This window comes from Cetorhinus maximus, chromosome 2, assembly GCF_964194155.1.
Source record: "Cetorhinus maximus chromosome 2, sCetMax3.hap1.1, whole genome shotgun sequence".
NCBI lineage: Eukaryota > Metazoa > Chordata > Chondrichthyes > Lamniformes > Cetorhinidae > Cetorhinus > Cetorhinus maximus.
This window is the reverse complement of record NC_135880.1, coordinates 96,901,361-96,922,963: the sequence shown is the minus strand read 5'-3', so window position 1 is coordinate 96,922,963 and position 21,603 is coordinate 96,901,361. Positions and strand designations below refer to the sequence as shown.

The 21,603-nt window shown below is 41.9% G+C and overlaps 1 protein-coding gene across 2 annotated transcripts in view; it reads right to left on the bottom strand.

Moving 5' to 3' along the window:
- The window catches only part of pcsk5b (proprotein convertase subtilisin/kexin type 5b), a 459,575-nt gene that overhangs the window by 325,756 nt on the left and 112,216 nt on the right, over positions 1-21,603 (bottom strand). For both annotated transcript variants that reach the window (XM_078567301.1, XM_078567291.1), the window contains exon 7: positions 13,568-13,740. In XM_078567301.1, the coding sequence (XP_078423427.1) occupies positions 13,568-13,740 (173 nt within the window). The remainder of the gene's footprint in view (positions 1-13,567; positions 13,741-21,603) is intronic.

Here is a 21,603-nt window from a genome sequence, read left to right as displayed (position 1 = left end):
AGACAAATAAAAGTTACAAGGCTGCAACACACTTGAGGAGTTTGGACAATAGCATATGAACAACAGAAGCACCTTAATCCTAAGTGGACCACAGCCATAAACATACCCATAAAGAAACACACGTGTGCCTACATACACACATTTCATGCAATATATAGATACAAAATATATATTTACCCTAAAAATATGGAGTCTATCAACATTTAGGTTTCAATTGGTTTCACTGGAGTCCATGCTTTCCATTACTACTATTATTGGTGCCAGAAGAGGCCTGATGGCTTTGTTGCTTGCCTGGTGCCAGGGTTCGGGACATCTGCTCAGGGCTGGAGAGGAACTTGCAGTGGGAGGGGGAGGATCCAGCGGTTGTGGTTCACGTAGGTACCAACGACATAGTCGCCAACGACATAGTTGCCAACGACATAGTCGGGATGAGGTATCTCATCGTCAGCATGATGAGCTAGGCACCAAATTAAGAAGCAGAATTTCAAAGGTAATAATTTCTGGATTATTACCCAAGCCACGTGCAAATTGATATAGGACAAACGGGATTAGAGAAATGAATGCGTGGCTCAAAGACTGGTGTGGGAGAAGTGGGCTCCGGTTTGTGGGGCACTGGCACCAGTGTTGGGGAAAGTGGGATCTGAACCATTGGGATGGTCTACATTTGAACCATGCTGGGGCTGATATCCTCGCCAACCACCTAACTAGGGAATTAGAGAGGGTTTTAAACTAAATAGTGGGGGCAAGGGATCAAATTTGGAAAGATGTGGCAAACCAAAGAGTAGAGACAAGACAAGAGAGACAGGTATTAATATGGGAAATGATAAACAGACTGTGCCAGGAAGGGACAGAGAGTACAAATCTAAGAGTAAATCAGCAGATAAGGCTAGGCGCTACAAAAATAATAAAAGGATAAAACTAAAGGCTCTATATCTAAATGCACGTAGAATTGGAAACAAAACAAACTGGTAGCGCAAATAGAAATCGATAAGTATGGTCTGATAGCTATTATAGAGACATGGCAGGATGACATAGATTGGGACCTGAATATTGAAGGGTTTGTGATGTTTAGGAAGGACAGGAAGTTAGGAAAAGGTGGAGGGATGGCTGTTTTAGTTAATGATGGTATTAGCACATTAGAGAGGGATGACCTAAGTTCAGGAAACCGGGATGTCGAAGCGGTTTAGGTTGAGATGAGGAATGATAAAGGCAAGAAGTCACTTGTAGGATTGGTGTACAGGCCCTCTAATTATAACTACCCAGTAGGACAGAGTATAAAAGAAGAGATAATGGGAGCTTGCCAGAAAGGTACAGAAACAATCATGGGGGATTTTAATCTACATATAGAGTGGAAAAATCAGATGGGCAAAGGTAGCATAGATGAGGAGTTCATAGAACGTTTTCCAGATAGTTTCTTAGAACAGTACTTTCTGAGGCCAACCAGAGAGCAGGCTATCCTAGACCTGGCATTGAGCAATGAGATAGGATTAATTGATAACCTCCTAGTGAATGCACCCCTAGGTAGCAGCAATCATAATATGATTGAATTTTATATTCACTTTGAGGGAGAAACGAGTGCATCCAAGACAAATATTTTAAACTCAAATAAGGGCAATGCTGAGGGCATGAAAGCAGAGCTATCTAAAGTGAGCTGGCAAATGAAGTTAAGGGGTATGTCAATATAAGTTGTGGCCGATATTTAAAGGGATATTTCAGAATACACAGAATACATGCATTCCAATGAGAAAGAAAAATCCCAAGGGGAGGGCCCACCATCCATTATTAACTAAAAAAAAGTTAAAAACAGTATCAAACTTAAAGAAAAAGCACATAATTACACACAGATAGATGGCAGGTAAGAAGATTGGAAAGAATATAAAGAACAGCAAAGAATGACAAAAAGATTAATAAGGAGGGAAAAATCAGAGCTTGAGAGAAAGATAGCTAATAATATAAAGACGATAGCAAAAGTTTCTATAGATGTTTAAATAAGAAATGAGTTAAAGTGAGCGTTGGTCCTATAGAGTGCGTGTCTGGGGAATTGATAATGGAAAGTAGGGAGATGGCGGATGAATTAAACAGGTATTTTGCTTCGGTCTTCACCATAGAGGACACAAATAATACTCCAAAAATAGCTGTAAATCAGGAAACGGAAGGGAGGGGGGAACTCGGGAAAATTACAATCACCGGGGAAGTGGTATTGAGCAAATTGTTGGGGCTGCGGGCTGATAAATCCCCAGGTCCAGATGGACTTCACCCTAAGGTCTTGGAAAGAAGAAGTGGCTAGTGAGATAGTTGATGCATTGGTTTCAATTTTCCAAAATTCCTAGATTTGGGGAAGGTTCCATTAGTTTGGAAAATAGCAAATATCACTCCTTTATTCAAAAAGGGAGGGAGACAGAAAGCAGGAAACTATCAGCCAGTTAGCCTAACATCTGTCATAGGGAAAATATTAGAAGCTATTATTAAAGATGTTACAACAGGGCACTTGGAAAAATTCATGGCAATCGGGCAGAACCATGTTTGTAAAAGGGAAATCATGGGGAGAATTTTCTCCCCGTCGGGAGGGTGGGGTGGGGGGTAGGGGGCTGAGCCGGAGCAGGCGCAGGTGGGCACGCAGCCGATTGCCGCCCGCAATCGGGTGTACGCCGTCATTTTGCGTGGGCGGGCCAATTAAGGCCCGCCCAGCGTGATGCGTGCCCAGAAGTGCTGAGTGCTACCTGTGCGGGTAGGGGAGGAGGGAGAGAGAGTCGGGGCCTGCGCTCTTTTGCGCATGTGTGCAGGAGAGCGCAGAAATCTCCCTGAGGCACGGAGCTGCCTCGGAGATTATTTCAATTCATAATAATCAACGTAAAGAAAAAAAATATTCAGACATGTTCCCTCATGTGACAATGTCACATGAGCTGGGACATTTCAATGAATTTTAATAAAAAATTTTATTTAATTTATAAAGCCTTCATGAAACCTCATCCCGCCAGTGGATGAGGTTTCACGATAAATGCGAAGGCCGCTTGGGCTCTTTGCCTGCCTGCCAACCTTAAGGTTGGATGGGAAGCCCTGTTAATTATGTCACTTAATTTTTAAATGGCTTTAATAGGCCTTTGACAGTTTGGCATGCGCGCAGCTGACTCTAGTGCGCGCCCGCCAAACTGAAGATCGGAACAACGCACGGTGACAACGGGATGCACGCCCGACGTCACTACGCATCATTTTATGTGTCGACCAGTGGGGTCTGCCCCTGCACGCCGACCAGAAGATTCAGGCCCATGTTTAACAAACATATTAGAGTTCTTTGAAGGAGTCACATGTGCTGTGGATAAAGGGGAACCAGTGGATGTATGTACATAGATTTCCAGAAGACATTTGATAAACTGACATATCAAAGGTTATTGCAGAAAATAGAAGTTCATTGTGTAGGGGGTAATATATTGGCATGGATAGAAGATTGGCTACCCAACAGGGAGCAAAGAGCTTGCATAAATCAGTCTTTTTCCGGTTGGCAGAGTGTGATGAGTGGTGTGCCACAGGGATCAGTGCTGGGGCCTCAACTTTTTACGATTTATATAAAAGACTTGGATGAAGGGACCAAAGGGATGGTTGCTAAATTTGCTAACGACACAAAGATAGGTAGGAAAGTAACTTGTGAAGAGGGCGTAAGGAGGCTACAAAGTGACATAGAAAGGTTAAGTGAGAGTGGACAAAGGTCTGACAAATAGAGTATCATGTGGACAAATGTGAAATTATTCATTTTGTCAGGAAGAAGTGGCCCACCATTAGCGAACAGAGCGGATGATCACAAACTGGTTTCACGACAGCACAAAACCGATTTTTGGACTTCCCGTCATTTTGATCGCTCACGCCCGCCATGATGACAGTGGGACTGGAAAATTTCACCCTGTTTTCTCTCTGTTAACCAATTTGCAATCTATAGCAGTATACTGCTCCCAATCCCATGTGTTCTAATTTTGTTTACTATCCTCCTGCATGGGGCCTTATCAAAAGCCTTCTGAAAATCCAAATACACCATATCGGCTGGTTCTCCCTTATCTATGCTACAAGTAATACCTTCAAAAAAACTCCAACAGGTTGCTCAAATGTGATTTCCTTTTCATAAATCTATGTTGACTCTGCCCAATCATATTATTTTCTAAGTGTCCAGTTATCACATCCTTCATAATAGATTCTAACATTTTCCTGACTACTGACGTTAAACTAACAGGTCTGTTCTTCTGCATTTTCTCTCTCCCTCTCCTCTTAAATAATGGGGTTACATTTGCTATTTTCAAGTTTGCAGGAATCTTTCCAGAATTGACAGAATTTTGAAAGATAACCACCAATTCATCCACTATCTCTAAAGCCACCTCCTTAGAATACTCAGATGTAGCTCATCTGGTACAGGGAATTTATCAACCTTCAATCCAACTAATTTTTCGAGTGCTGCCCCTTTACTAATACTTTCAGTTCCTCATTTTAACAAGTCCCTTGGCTCCCTACCATTGCTGGGAGATTTTCTGCATCTTCCTCCTTGAAGACAGACACAAAGTAATCATTTAGCTTCTCCACCATTTCTCTATTTTCCATTATAGATCTCCTGTCTGTGTGCCTGCAATGGGCCAACATTTGTCCTGCTAATCCTTTCCTCTTCGCATATCTAAAAACACTTTTACAGTCCGTTTTTGTGTTACTCAGTAGCTTGCATTCATATTCTTTTTTCCCTTTATCAGTTTCTTGGTCATCATTTGCTAGTTTCTAAATTACTTCCAATCCTCGGCTTACCACTTTTTCTGGCAACCTTATCAGCCACTTCCCTTGATCTAATGCAATCTTTTGTTAGCCACGGTTAATTGACCTTCCATGTTGGGTTTTTGTGTCTTAGAGAGATGTGTATTTTTGTAGACCATGCAATACTTCTTTAAATACTAGCCATTGCCTGTCTACCTTCAAATCTTATAATATATTTTCCCAATCCACGATAGCCAACTGGCTCCTCATACGTTCATAATTTCCTTTGTTCAGATTTAGGACCTTTGTTTCGGAATGAACGATATTACTTTTAAACAAAGTAAAACTCTATCATATTATGGTCACGTTAGAGTATAATCTCCATTGTAATGCAGGGAACTGGGTAGCCAATTTGCAGAGAGCTAGGTCGCATGATAAACAATGCAAGGTCCTGAGAAACACTTTATAAATACAAATCTTTCTTTGTTATGTATTTTTCTGTTGTTGGTTGAGGCTGAGCATCTTGGTTTAGTATGTCATCTGAAAGATGGCATCTCAAACAGTGTAGCACTTCTTTAGCATAAGACTGTCAGTGCGGATTTTGTGCTCAAGTCTCTGGAGTGGGACTAAAACCAACGAACTTATAATTCAGGAAGTTAGTACATTAGCACTGAGCCAAGGCTAGCGCCAGTTAGCATAGGATGCCTCAGACTGAGCATTGACTTCAACTTTCTGGGGCTGTAGATATGGAAAAGAGCATGATTTTACAGCATAGAATGAAAAAGAAATATTTAAGTGTTAGACCTTGACTTATGATAAAACAAAGACGAAAAGGTTTGAAAGTGAGTGAGATAGCTGAACTAAAAGTGAAAGAATAAGTAGACAAGTATCTTCTTGTATTCCATTCAGGTACAAGAGGTGTTAGAAGCCAGTGATCAGTGCTTATGTATTGAAAGGACTTATGTTTACATTTCAAATTAAAAACACAGGTAGGCTGTTTCGTGCCTCAAGCATATTTCACTATTCAATTAGATCATGAATAATATGCATCTTAACTCCATCTTGGCTCCATATGTCTCAACACCTTTCTAGCATATTCCCCTGTCCTAAACACCATACCAGCATAAAGAGTTTCCACCTATTGAGCTTGTCAATTCCTGCCAAGATCTTAAAACTTCAAGTCACGCCTTAATATTCTATATTCAGGAGAATACAAGCCCAGTTTATGTAATCTCTCCTCATAACCTAACCCTTGTAGCCCTGGTGACATTCTGGTGAATTTGCACTGCACTCCTTCCAATGCAGGGTAATTGGCCCCAGTGCCCTGGCCACTATTTATCCCTCAAACAACATTACAAAAATAGATTATGTGGTCATTATCAGATCGCTATTTGTGGGAGCTTGCTGTGTGCAAATTGGTTGCTGCATTTCCTACATTATAACAGTGACTACATTTAAAAAAAAACTTTATTAGTTGGAAAGCTTTTTGAGATGTCCAGCCATTGTGAAAAATGCTGTATAAAAGCTAGTCTTTCAATGCCAATATACTTTCCAAAGTGCAATGTCAACAAACAAACACAGTTCTCCAGATATGATCTAACCAAGGCTTGGTATAGCTGCAGCAAAACATCCACCCCTCCCTCCCATCACATCTTTACATTCCAGCCCTCAAGTTAATAATGCAATAGCCTTTTACTTATATTTTGTCCCCACTATATTTTATTGAACTTTGTACATGGACCTCTAAATGTCTATGGATCTCTACTGCTCCTAGTCTTTCCTTGTCCAAAACAGATGATGGTACACTTATCGACATTAAAATCTATCTGCCACGGTATCACTTGCTCACTAAATCTATCAAATTTTCTTGGTCATTTTATGCTCTCATTTACACTACTTACTATGCTCTCAATTTTTGTGCTGCCACCAAACTTGGAGATGTGGCTGTCAAAGATGTGGCTCTCTTATATTATCATTAGTCATTAATAATAGTGATTAGTTGAGACCCCAGCAGAGATCCTAGTGGGATACTACTCGTCACTTTCTCCTAATTCAAATATATACCCATTATCCCTCTGTCTTCTACGGCCCTAACAAGATCAATAATATGTCTTCAATTCCATGAGCTTTAATCTTAGCTAACCGTGACCTGTGGAATCTTATTAAATGCCTTCTAGAAATCTACATAACACTACACCGATAGACACTCCAGTCTACTATTTGTTAGGTTCCTCAAAATATTCAATTAAGTTCATTAGATATAACTTAACCTTTACAAATCCTTGTTGGATCTCTCCAGCTTAAACTTCTCTAGCTGCCCAGTCACTGTTCTTATAGATTCAATAACTTCCCCATAAACGATAACGGGACTAGCAGTCCATAATTTCCTGGTTCCACAATCTCAGCTTTCTTAAAAATATCAAGGGACAATTCCTGAAACAAGAGTACTTTGAAGATTATGGCTAAAGCAACTGCAATTTCCTCATCTCCTGTTATAACCCTGGGGTGAAAACCATCTTGTCCTAAGGATCATTCGGTCTTCAGCATCATATTTCATATGCTTCTATTAAGTTTAGCCAGTTCGTGCCCTTGAGTTTTTTATTTACTCTTTCTTGGGATGTGGGCATTGCAAGTATTTATTGCCCGTCCCCAATTGTTATCGTTAAACTAAGTGGCTTGGTAGAGGCCTGTTAAGAGTCAACCATTTTGCTGTGGATCTGGAGGTGGTGGCATAGTGGTATTGTCACTGGGCTAGTAATCCAGAAACCCAGGGTAACGCTCTGGGTTCAAATCCTGCCATGGCATATGGTGGAATTTGAATTCAATAAAAATCTGGAATTAAAAGTCTTATGATGACCATGAAACTATTGTCGATTATTGTAAAAACCCGTCTGGTTCACTAATGTCCTTTAGGGAAGGAAATCTGCCATCATTACCTGGTCTGGCCTATACGATTGGCTCTTAAATGCCCTCTGAACAAGGGCAATTAGGGATGGGCAATAAATGCTGGCCTAGCCAGCGACACCCACATCCCATGAATGAATGAAAAAACAGTCATGTGTAGGCCAGGGTAAGGGTGGCAGATTTCTTTCCCTGAAGGATTTTACCACAATCGATGATAGTTTCATGGTTACCATTACGGAGACTAGTTTCCAATTCCAGATTTTTTATTTATTAGCTGAATTTAAATTCCACCTGCTGCCATGGTTGGATTTGAGCATTAGCCTGGGCCTTTGGATTACTAGTCCACCAACATTAGCACTATGCCACCGTCTCCCCTTAATAGGATGAGCAGGTTTTCAAAATTCAAAGCTGGGACACATTTTAAAGCACAATGCATAAGGGTTTGTTTTTGGGGGGGTTGCTGACAGTAAATAGAGCACGAGGTGAAGGGGAGGGGACTCAGGAAGGGAAGTGAAGAGAAAAGACGCCGATGCTACACAAGAAAAGATGAAGTGCTGACAGAAATCTCTGATACGGTTCATGTAAGAGAGAAAGCTGCAAACCGGGATATTTGAGCTATTTTGGGGGAATTGTTGAGACATTTAATGAAAAACCACGACAGTCCCAGCAAAACCAGGATGTCTGGCCCTTGAATCATTAGTTCTTCTGGGATGTCAGGTATCATTTTCCTCTACTTTGAAGACTGACACACAATTTATTTAACAAGTCTCCCATTTAAAATATTACCTATATCTGTTGTTATAGGCTCCACATTACCCTTTCTGTTCTAATGACTTCTGCTCTGCCTTTTTCAAGAGAGGCCACAAAGTGACCAACAAGCAGTGCAATTTCATAAGCACTGATCAGCCATTTTAATTGTAATTCTCTCTTCCCTTTTCTCCTTCACCTGTCTCAAAATATTGCACGTTATTTTGCTTTTAGTTTTTCTAAAATAAACATAAATCCTTATAGCAGCATAGCTGCATCTGGTAAATCTCACCCAACAAAAGGCAGACGAGACAGTCCAAATGTCATGTTTTGGTTGGGACGTGATCCACCCTATTCCAAGTATGTATAACATGAAGGTCAGACACAAGGCAACTTTTATACACAGCTGCACAACTGCAGGTATCTCACACATGCTTCCGTTTACTTTGTTTTTCAAAGTGTAGGGTTTTTTTTGCATATAACAGGCCCCTTAAACCAGCTGTACAGGAATTCCATTAGATTAGCAACTGAAAGTCTGTCATTAGTCACAGGTTAATTTGCCTCAGAATATCAAAATATTACATTTAATTCATATCATACAAATTGAACTACAAAATAAGGAAAAAATGGAAACATGAGTTTCTTTCATACAAGATCCTGAAATTTCTTAAAATAAATAACAAATCTGCATTCATATAGTGCTTTTCACAACCTCAAGGTGCTTCAAAGCACTTTACAGAGAATGAAATGCTTTTTGAAGTGTAGTCACTGTTGTAATATAGGAAACACAGTAGTCAATTTGCATCCTGCAAAGTTCTGCAAAGTGCAATGTACCAGTAATGTTAATTAAAGGATAAATACAGGCCACTACACTAGGGAGAATTCCCTTATTCTTTAAAATAATTCTATAACACCTTTTGCATTAACCTGAGGGGACACACAGGGCCTCAGTTTACTCCTCATCCGAAAGATGGCGTTCTGACTCTCTTTCAATACCTCAGAAGTGTCAGCCTAAACCCACAACCTTCTGACTCAGAGTGCTACCATTCAGCAACAACTGACATCTTTAACACCCATAATTGTATCCTTTAAATAAAATCCAAAATGGATATCAATCACCGAGGAATAGTGTTCAATACAAGATCCACCGTCAGATTGAAAATTAATTGAAATTGGGAACTGCTACCAATGGTCCAAGCTCCAAGCTTCAAAATAATGGGCCAAATCTTCCGGTATCCAGATTGTCGGAGACCGAACATATGGCTGAAGATGCACTTCAGGACCCGGTGGAATTCCTGACAAGCAGACCTACGTGGGAAATGCCCGGGAAGTTTCAACTTCTGATGGGCAATTCCCTTGCCCCAGGGACCCTCCGCGAAGTCAGATTCAGAGTTGGAGACTTCGGACAGTTCCATAATACTTACCTGGGTTGTTACCCAGGAAATGTTAGACAGATTAAAACCAAGCCTAATACCTGGGCAATTCCATGACTGAACACCCCCACCAATTAGCCCACCTGACCCCCTGACTAGCCCCCCGATCCCCCTGACTAAACCCTCCAACCCAACTACTACCCGGCTACTTTCCAACTCAACCACCCCACTCCTGACTAGACTCACCCACCTTGACCACTTGCCCAGAACACCCACCTCATCTGCTCACTACATTCAAACTGGACCTTTAAACTTACCATACAGCAACTAATGCCATAAAAAGGGGCTGTGTCCACTTCATTCCGACTGCTCTGCTCCAACAAAGTTCTCTGATGGATGCCGCACTGTGCAGTTCTGTGGATGCCGGGCTCTGAAGACCCCATTAGGAATGCACAGCAGCGCTGAGTCGGGAGAACTGGAGCATAGTGGCAATCCGACAATTTTTGCCACTGCTCAGAAGATCCAGGCCATTGTTCTTCACTAGATTAATAATACTTTGAAGGATAGAACATTAAGAAAAAGACTTGCATTTATATAGAGCAGAGCTTTTCATGGCCACCAGACATAAACCTGACAGTCAATATATGCACAGAAAACTCCTAAAAATAGCAATATGTTAACGGCCAGATAACCTGTTTTCATGTTTGCAATTGGGGTATAAATATTGGCCAGGCCACCTTGGATAAACTCCCCTGCTCTTCTTCAAAATAGTGTTGGGAAACATCCTCTTCACCATGGACATCCAATCCCTCTACACCTCCATCCCCCACCGGGATGGTCTGAGGGCTCTCAGCTTCTTCCTCGAACAGAGGCCCGAGCAATCCCCATCCACCACTACTCTCCTCTGTCTGGCTGAACTTGTTCTCACACTGAACAATTTCTCCCTTAACTCCTCTCACTTCCTCCAAATAAAAGGTGTGGCTATGGGTACCCGCATGGGCCCCAGCTATGCCTGTCTCTTTATGGGGTATGTGGAACATTCCTTGTTCCAGTCCTACTCCGGCCCCCTCCCACAACTCTTTCTCCAGAAAATCGATGATTACTTCAGCGCTGCTTCATGCTCTCGTCGGGACCTGGAAAAATTTATTAATTTTGCTTCCAATCTCCACCCCTCCATCATTTTCACATGGTCCATCTCTGACACTTCCCTTCCCTTCCTTGACCTCTCTGTCTCAATTTCTGGTGATAGACTGTCCACCAATATCCATTACAAGCCTACCGACTCCCACAGCTCCTCACACCCTGCTTCCTGTAAGGACTCCATCCCATTCTCTCAGTTCCTTCGCCTCCATCGCATCTGTTCTGATGATGCTACCTTCAAAAACAGTTCCTCTGACATGTCCTCCTTCTTCCTTAACCGAGGTTTTCCACCCACGGTAGTTGACAGGGCCCTCAACCTTGTCCAGCCCATCTCCCGCGCATCCGTCCTCATGCCTTCTCCTCCCTCCCAGAAACATGATAGGGTCCCCCTTTCCTCACTTATCACCCCACCAGCCTCCGCATTCAAAGGATCATCCTCGGCCATTTCTGCCAACTCCAGCATGATGCCACCACCAAACACATCTTCCCCTCAAACCCCCTGGCAGCATTCCGTAGGGATCGTTCCCTCCTTGACACCCCGGTCCACTCCTCCATCACCCCCTACACCTCAACCCCCTCCTACGGCACCTCTCCATGCGAACACAAGATATGCAACACCTGCCCCTTCACTTCCTCTCTCCTCACCGTCCAAGGGCCCAAACACTCCTTTCAAATGAAGCAGCATTTCACTTGCATTTCCTTCAACTTAGTCTACTGCATTCGTTGCTCCCAATGCGGTTTCCTTTATATTGGAGAGACCAGACGCAGACTGGGTGACCCCTTTGCGGAACATCTTCGGTCTGTCCGCAAGCATAACCCAGACCTCCCTGTCGCTTGCCATTTTAACACTCCACGCTGCTCTCTTGCCCACATGTCTGTCCTTAGCTTGCTGCATTGCTCCAGTGAAGCTCAACGCAAACTGGAGGAACAGCACCTCATCTTCCGACTTGGCCCTTTACAGCCTTCTGGACTGAATATTGAGTTCAACAATTTTAGATCTTAAACTCCCTCCTCCATTCCCACCCCCTTTCCGTTTCTTCCCCCTCTTCCTTGTTTTTTCCAATAATTTATATAGATTTTTCTTTTCCCACCTATTTCCATAATTTTTAATGTATTCCACTGATCATTTATCTATACCTTTTATGCCCTTTTAGTCTTATTTCACCCCACCCCCACTAGAGCTACCTTGCTTGTCCTGCTATCCATTCTTAATTAGCACATTCTTTTAGATAATATCACCACCTTCAACACCTCTTTGTTCTTTTGTCTGTGACATTTTTTGGTTATCTCCTTCTATCACTGCTTGCTTGTCCCAACAACCACCCCTCCTTTCTCTCTCTCCCCCCCACCCCCCTTAAACCAGCTTATATTTCACCCCTCTCCTATTTTTACTTAGTTCTGTTGAAGGGTCATGAGGACTCGAAACGTCAACTGTACTCTTCTCCACTGATGCTGCCAGATCTGCTGAGTTTTTCCAGGTATTTTTTTATTTTTTGTCTTGAGCAAGCAAATGGGGCCAAAGTTTAATATCTCATTTGAAAGATGGCATCTCTGACAGTGCAGTGATCCCTTGATTTTTGTGCTCAAATCCTGGAATGGGATCGAACCTGAAAAGTTGTGACTCCGAGATGAGAATGCTAGCTAATGAGTCACAACTGACACATAATAAAGAATATTAGAGAAGTAGATGAGTTGTTACAACAATCCAGTAGTTTCACTATTACTGAGAATAGTTTTTTTTATTTTAGATTTTATTAATTGGTTGAATTTAAATTCTACCAGCTGTTGTGGTGGATTTGAACTCATGTCTCCGTAGCAGTACAGGCTTCTGAATTATTAACACAGCAACATTATAACTATGCTATGATTCCTGACTATGCAAAACAATTTGTCACTGATTAAGTTTAGTGAAATTTAATATGCCCAATTGATGATACACTAGAATATAAACAATCATTTTACTATCTTAATCTGCAATCAGCTTCTGAGATATTTACAAAAGCAGTACGGATTGATCAACAATGGTTTTCCTTTCCCATGGGAAAGTTCTCTGGATAGTTTTGCTTTGTACCACCGCCACCACCCCCGAACTCAAAGATCCAGCTGAGAATGAATATTCACTACATAGAGAAATCTTGGGTGTGAACCCACATCCTAAGCTTAAATTTCATTCAAAACTCCTACCGTTCATAGTGCACGAACACAATGAAGTGCTCATGAAAAAGGATTAAATCGTCAGTTGCATTTGAACAGTTTATAGAGCTTTATGGGCCAACCACACCTCCTCACATTAAAAAAAGCTATCGGAACAAGCAAACTGTTTTGGAATGAAAATATGAGAAAATTTCAGAGTCGCCTCCCCTTTCCAGTCTCCTGGTTGTGAAAACACGTCTGTGCCACTTACAAACTGATTCTACCTTGAAAACCAGTAAAAGCAGTCAAGCAAAAAAGATGAAACTGGGTGATAAAACGTGAGGGGCACCATGCTGAGCACACCCCAGCAGCTCAACCATACAACATCTGATCATTAATGTCCATCAAAGCACTGGCCTCATGCCAAGCTTCACCACACAGCCACAAAACTCTGCGATGGGGGAGGGGGGGGCATTAATAAAAGAATACAGCGATGCTGCAAACCAGACAAGCAACCAAACAATTCTACATAAGTTCCTCAGGCTTACTTGTCTGATGCCATTCTCAAAGGCCCGTATTGCAAGGGATGCTGGGCCATCCACAGTTTTTCCATCATCATCTGGTCCCCAGCTGGCACTGTAGATGTCAATGTGCTTAGGGTTCAGACTGAGAGATTTTGCTTCCACCATATCTGTGACATCACCATCCAGCATGCGAACACCTAATGAAATTTCAACAGGTTAAAGATAACCTTAGCATAATTGCATGCATCTACAGTATTTCCACAAATGGCGCAATAGTGATTAAAGGGGGAAGAACATCTAGAGGAAAGGAAGTCTGGAAGGAGTACTTTAATTCAAATTACTCCATAATTTTATACCACAAAACTATATACACATAAAAAATTTACTTATTTATTTAAAATACCTCAATTGTTTCTCCTTCCTCAGGGAAGACACGTGTTCTCACATGTCGGTGCAGACTCGATGGGCCAAAGGGCCTCTTCTGCACTGTGAGATTGTGTGATACCTGCCAATTGAGGTTACCTCTTGCTCTCCATTAAGCCATCCTATAATATGTCACAGCTGGAGCACACCCTGAAACAGCTCCATCTGAAGCCATTCCATGAAGTGGGAGGGGGGAGTTCAATACTTCAACCAGGGTGAATGCAGGATGTAGGGGGGTTTAATATTTCAAATGCACATCCAAGATACCTGAACCCAGGAACACTGACTACTGGTCAGTGTTTTGCATTGTTTGTTTTTGCTGGCTGAAGAATAAAGGAAAGTGCAGGGGATAAAAAACAAGAATTTCAACTCAATGAAGACACAAATTCATAATCCTGAGGTAGAAGAAGGCGCTTTGAAGTGTGTGACCTCTCCCAAAAGCAGAGGTGGCGAAGATTCAACAAACAGGTTCAGTTAAATGAAGTTGGGCAGGGTCTAAAGTCATTCTTTAGAAAGTTAGGGAAGCAAATCTAAACTCTAATTCAGAGATCCCTGAAACTATGGTCCTGAAATTACAGATATTCCCTGGGATAGCTGTTTATAAACATTAATGCATTTGTATGAAATTCCCTCCTTCACTACCCCAGTGGAGCCATTTAAAATAAATGGGTTAACACCTCTGCTGAAACATAAGATGCCACATCAAACAACCCCACTGAGCGTTCTTGAGAAACTATTGTATGGTGTCATTTCAGACTCTAAAATTCCACAGGAAAATTCAAAGTCAGGCTCCCACAAAATGTTGAACCCAACTATGCAGACTGGGAGCTAGCTTGCTGAGTTTTCTTTCAATTTATATTTACGTGAAACCAATTCTTCAGGTGAAATTGGAATGTTGATATTAATGAGGTCAACTCAACAGTGAAAGGAATGTTCCACCCTACACTTCTTTGCTTTCTCAACATGACACAGCCCAAAGCTTTGTTACCAGGTATCAATTGAGTTATTAAATAATGTCATACTGTGGATGTTAGGTCAGTTCACCAGCATGACAAAATTAAAGAGTCCTCCATTGGCTCACTCTCAGTTTTGCAGTAAAGATAGATGCCATTACTGCTCAATAGCAGTTTGAATCATAACCTGGTGTCTTCAGGTACTTGGGAGCTCATTAAAAACTTGAACATATTGCAACCAGTAACTAAGAGCTCTCATCGCTATTAAAAACTTGGTATGAATACTAGTTGACACACCCTACTTGAGATTTTCAGGAGAATATCCTTAGTCAGAACACATGCCATTCTAATTTTAAAACCACTAAAGATTCAATGCATGAATCATTCATGCCCTGCAGGTATTTGTGCATCTTCACAAGCTGTCCTTTACATTTAAATGCCACCTACAGAAGGGATCCTCAACCGTTTTTCTTCCAAGGGCCTCCCCCCATCTATTGTGTTATAAAAATTCCACGCATCTCTGTAATACAAGTATCTTTTCTGTATACAGATTAGTTTTATAATTAAACATATATTTATTTTTATTTTACTTAATATGAATTTGTTGCTGGTGCTGAGCACCAGATTGATGCTCAGGTGAGGGTGTAGCAATGTGTTACAGCTCTGATCCTTCTTGCATCTGCATGAGTGACAAAGCTCAGCTACTGGCTGTTGGCTGAATAAAATGATCATTGCATTCATACGTGGGTGCAAAAATTCATGGTGGGGAGGGTGTTTTGCACAAGGCTTGTATTCCATACATTCTCTAGTTATTTTTGGCAGACCCCCTTTGCACCATGCGCATCTCCCGACCCGCCCCACCACCACTGTTGAGTACTCCTGTCCTACAATGCTATCGGCCCACCTCATCAGAGAAAGGTGGAAAGGCAGAAAAGAAACAAAGATTTGGCAGTTAGAAAATATCTTTAATAGTCCCAGGACATCCCACAGTGCTTGACAGTCAAAGTACTCTCAAAGTGTTGCCACTGTTGTAATGTAGGAAACACAGTATAGTTGATTTGTGCGCAACAAGATTCTATAAAAGGTAAATTAGATAATGTCCAAATAATGGCCTAGAAATTTGAGCATGCCCACGGGGGAGGGTCTGAATAACAAGGCCTGAGGCACATTTGCTATTGGGTGTCAGGTCTTATTATTGTCAAGCTAGCAAGCATCAGGCAGTAAGTACCAGCCTACTGGTATTGGGCCAGTGCAACATCAGCAGCAAGTGGCTAGAGTTCTTTGAAGTAGGGTCTGAAGGAGCACTCCTCTCTGCTCCATGTTCAGAAATCTTGCCATTAGATAGGATGTAGTCCAGGTTTTTCTGCGTACATCTAGCACTGGTTGCCTCAGAACAAACCAATATTGCAATGAGGGCATCAAAATGGGTTCAGCCCTTAAACTGCATAAGCAGAAGTTCCAATATCTGCTCAATAGGCTGTTTAGCATGCAAGCCTATGAAGTTGGAATTTTTATTTATTTATTCACTCTTTCACAAGGTGTGGACAATGCTGGCTAGGCCAGCATTTATTACCCATCCCTAATTGCCCTTAAGATGGTGGTAAGCTGCCTTCTTAGACCACTGGAGTCCATGTGGTGTAGGTACATACAAATGCTTTTAGAAGGGAGTTCCAGGATTTTGACCCAGCGACAGTGAAGGAATGATGATATAGTTCCACTTGGAGGAGAACTTGCACATACCACAACCTCTGACTGATAGACAAGGATGCTACCATTGAGCCACACTAACAGTTCAATATCAATTTTTTTTCATTCATGGGATGTGGGACTCGCTGGCTGAGTCAGTATTTATTGCCCATCCCTAGTTGCCCTTGAGGTGGTGGTGGTGGTGAGTTACCTTCTTGAACCGCCGCAGTTCATGTCATGTAGGTACACCCACAATGCTATTAGAAAGGGAGTTCCAGGATTTTGACCCAGTGATAGTGAAGGGATGGTGATAGATTTCCAAGTCAGGATGGCCAGTGACTTGGAGGGGAACTTCAGGGTGGTGGTGTTCCCATGCGCCTGCTGCCCTTTTCCTTCTAGAGGGTAGTAGTTGTGGATTTGGAAGGTGCTGTCGAAGGAGCCTTGGTCAATTCCTGCAGTGCATCTTGTAGATGGTACACACTGCTGCTACTGTGTGTCAGTGGTGGAGGGAGTGAATGTTTGTGGATGTGGTGCCAATCAAGCGGGCTGCTTTGTCCTGGACGGTGTCAAACTTCTTGTGTGTTGTGGGAGCTGCACTCATCCAGGCAAGTGGGGAGTATTCCACCACACTCCTGACTTGTGCCTTGTAGATGGTGGACAGGCTTTGGGGGTCAGGTGAGTTAATCATCGCAGGACTCCAAGCCTCTGACCTGCTCTTGTAGCTACAGTATTTATATGGCTAGTCCAGTTCAGTTTCTGGTCAATGGTAACCCCAGGATGTTGATAGTGGGGGGCATTCAGTGATGGTAATGCCATCAAATATCAAGGGGCGATGGTTGGATTCTCTCTTGTTGGAGATGGTCATTGCCTGGCACTTGTGTACCACGAATGTTACTTGCTATTTGTCAACCCAAGCCTAGATATCGTCCAGGTCTTGCTGCATTTGGACATGCGCCGCTTCATTATCTGAGGAGTCATGAGTGGTGCTGAACATTGTGCAACCATCAGCGAAAATCCCCACTTCTGACCTTATGCTGAAAGGAAGGTCATTGATGAAGCAGCTGAAGATGGTTGGGCCTAAGGCACTACCCTAAGGAACTGTCACTGAATGCAGCAAAGAGCTGAAAAATAATGAAGGAAATCCTATTTAGGTCAGGGTCAGCACTAAAAAGAATCAAATCTCAAAGAACCTCCTTTTCAAATTGTCTCTCACTCACAAAACAGTCAAAGATAAAAATGTGTGTTCATGGAGATTGATTTCTCACAATCCTTCATGAAGGCATTAGAAAATTTCTAGAAAATATGGTGATCATAGCATATGGAAGGAGGAACTTGAAGCATCACTGACTCTCCAAATTTTACTCTTTTATCACCGGGTGCCCAGGAAACCATTACAGTTTTGTCTGAACACCTCACCCAAAGACAGCTGTTTGGATAATAGTAAACAGCCTTATCTTAAAACCCAGGGTGTTAACAGTTGACTTTGTCTTGGGTCAGAATGATTGCCACAGTGTTGCAGCACATGCACACTTTCACACGAGATCTATACTTTGCTCATTTACCAACAGGTTTTAACACCCTCTTTTTGCCCTCCTTCCAATTTCTTTCCCTTTTCTCAAAACCTCAATCTTGGGAGACAATTTTCACAGGTGCCAACAGCCCTGCAGGATCCCACTCAAGTGGTTCCAGTGAATGTTGACAATCTAGTCAGTTACCGGGCAGGGGAAAAGGTAACAAGGCACAACAGCTGAGCTCAATCATGTCAACAAATGTGTTCTTTCGAAGAAAGGCCTACCATTGCTGATTTTTATCCCTCTCCTTTATCCAGGAGGTGCTGAGGGCAATTATAACACCCCATCACCACACTGGGTAGGTCCATATCCTCATCACAGACAAAGGAGTAAACAAGTTGAACAGGAGCGCATCCGGGCCAGTGTAGCTTTGTTTCATAGAGCTGTAACTGTCCCATTAAGTTAAAAATTTCTCCGTTAACTCAGTTGGCATTTTTTTCTCTTGCACCAAAGTGAATTTTAAACTAGAGAGATGGTGAATCATTTCCCCCAAACCGTTCTAATGCAATCTCACTAGCAGCAGGTTTATTGCTGAGTCACATTGCAATATTCAAGGCTCTACAATGATCTAAATCAGCTACAGTGCTCCATTAGTTAAGAGATAAAATTGTTGTTGTTTCTATACTGATGATATAAAGTTAGAAAAACACCCTGTTTATACTGCACATTTAAGAACAAGAAAATTGTAAATTGAACAAATTTCAAATCTTAGGTGCAGAATAACTTTTCCAAACTAACCAAATCTAGAATCAATTCCAATCTGATTTTGCATCTCTCTGGCTACAATGTAGCTTTATTACAATCTAATTCTGATTCTACTTTGCATATCTCATAATGGGTAACATAGTTATGCCAAGGTATGGTTTATATTCAGGCTGTTCCACATGTGCACTATCAAGCTTGGCTTTAAGAAAACAAAAAAAGCGGGACTAGATAATAGCCTTGCATTACAAATGCAGTTATTAATGAAATAATATCAAACATGGTTGTTTGAATTTAGCAGTAGAAAAGGAGCACATCAGCGTGGAATTCAAAGAAAAAAAAATCTTCCTGAGGCTTCCAACACCAATTCATTACCTTGTCTGCACATTTGGAGCTTGAGCAGATTATGCACCTGGAGTTAGGTAATACCGAAGACAATGCATCAAGAAAGTCCTGGCAATATCACTGTACATTTGACTTTGGCGGATAGCATTTATAATCCTGCCAACCTGGCATGCTGGTGCAAGACACAGAATGTATCAGGTGCATCTATATTTTGGTTAAAGAAGGATTCTGAATGCTAGAGTTTTGAAAACAGATCATTGCTCAGACAACAAAGTCTGAGTTCTCACACTTTTCACATCCAAATACTTCATCAGGTGGGCTGCGTCATTACGTTTCTGCATAACTGGTAGCACCCGGAAGAATGGAAGAACATGAACATTTAGTTGTCAGCTGGTTATCATGTAACTTGTTGTCATTAACTGAAAAAGCAAACTTGGAGCTCTGTTCTTTATCTAACGGGAAGGAAGTGGTGCTTCAGTTATTCAAAGTTTTGATCAGGCCCCATCTGGAATATTGCACTCAGCCTGGGCACTACATTCCAGCAGGATATAAAAATGATCCCAGGTTTTACTGCTTAAGTTGGGTTTTACTCATTTGAGCTTAGAAAATTGAATCTAATCCAGTGATCTAACTGAAGTGATTAAAGTGATAAAAGGCTTCACTAGTGCAGATAATAGCATTTAGGTGTACCTACATCACATCCGGTCGAGGTGGTAATGATTGACAGCAGTTTAAGATACAGCCCTTTAAAGGCATGTACCTTATATCACAACATCCCCCATTTTTCTAAAAAGTTTACCTTTAAACAATCAAAGTATTTACACGACAGCAAAAGAAAACATTGCGTCTGAACGTGCTTTAACACAGAACAATAAATTTACAAGTCTCTGAAACATATTGGCAGTGTGCTTATCCATCTAGCCTTAGTTACAGTGACCTTTGTTTGAGGCTGCTGTACGTTTTCAGAATGCTGGTTAGGGATGTTTTGTTTGTGTTGCGTCTTAGACTGTGTTCTAGTCGCGATAGGATATTTGGTATTTCTGGTCGTGGTATTGTTCTGATTTGACATTTGTTTCATCGCACGGTCATGCCATTTGGTGTTTGTATTTGATATGATCTTGATTCTGGGAATATGCTGATGATTTCTGCTGGATTCCATGTGCCATCAGTTGAATGCTGAACTCGAACATTTTGTCCAATGTTCAGGTGGGATAATTCATTACACGTATGCCAGTCATAGGCATCTTTCATCTTCTCCTGTTTTTAAATTAATGCGTCACATGCTCCTGTGAATATCAATGAGTGATGACTGGGGAGGGCTGTCCAAACTTGTCTGCCAACTAACAATTCGCAAGGGAATGGTCGCATTGAGTGATGTCGCTTTAAGATGCAACATGACCATGCGCAAATCGTGTTTTGTTTGACGGCATTTCATGATTAAGGATTTTACAGTTTGAACCATACATTCAGCCATTCCATTGGATCTGGGGTAATGCGGTGAGTTTTGGTAGTGACATTAAAGTGTAATGGATCCCAAGGATGGAATCTCAGAGCCATTGAACACAGTGAGTTTGGCAGTGGTTGATTGAATCATCACTTGCCACTTCTGTGGATACACACATTTCAGTGTACAAAGTGGAAGGATGTTTGCACCAGCACAGGTATCCAGTTTTGCATATAGGTTATGCTGACCCTGTATCTGTGGGAATATAATCTGGACAATGGCAAAGGCTTCTGTTGGTATGACTATGTGAACCCATTCTTTGATGTTCACCATGCTGAGCGTCTGCTCGCTTTGTGTGTCAATATGTTGATCATCCTCATTATCTGACCACATATAGCTTGGCTAGACATTTCATGGATCTTGTTCTGATGCTGTTTGGTACACCCTCTTGGTTGTTTGGAATGCTGTACCTGTCTGACTTTTGGTTGTGGCATCTCGTGATGTCAAACCACTTGTTCTGGCTGTTGCCTTCTGTATTAGTGCTTCCAATGTCCTCTGGTGCCACATGCCCTGTGTACAGCGTTAAAAGCTGGGCATTTTCTGCGTGCATGTATGAGGCTGCAAACCCAGCATTGCTTACTAGGCTTGCCTGCATTAGCTATCATACCAGTGGTGGCTGAATTATGCATAGCCTGTAGGCTCTGTCTACCCAGCAGTATGGCTTTGTACTTGCATCCAGTTTGCAATAGTGCTTGCACACAGTAACCTTTGGGTTGGCCCAGAAGATCTTTTTGGAACCCTTCCATGAGAGTAGATGCTATCACAAGCTAGATTAATCTGTTGGCTAGCTCCGCTGCCATGATGTCACAAGCATGCCCCTTGTCCCTATATCTACTGATAAATTGAGCAATGGTATCTGTTGATTGTTGCCTAAAA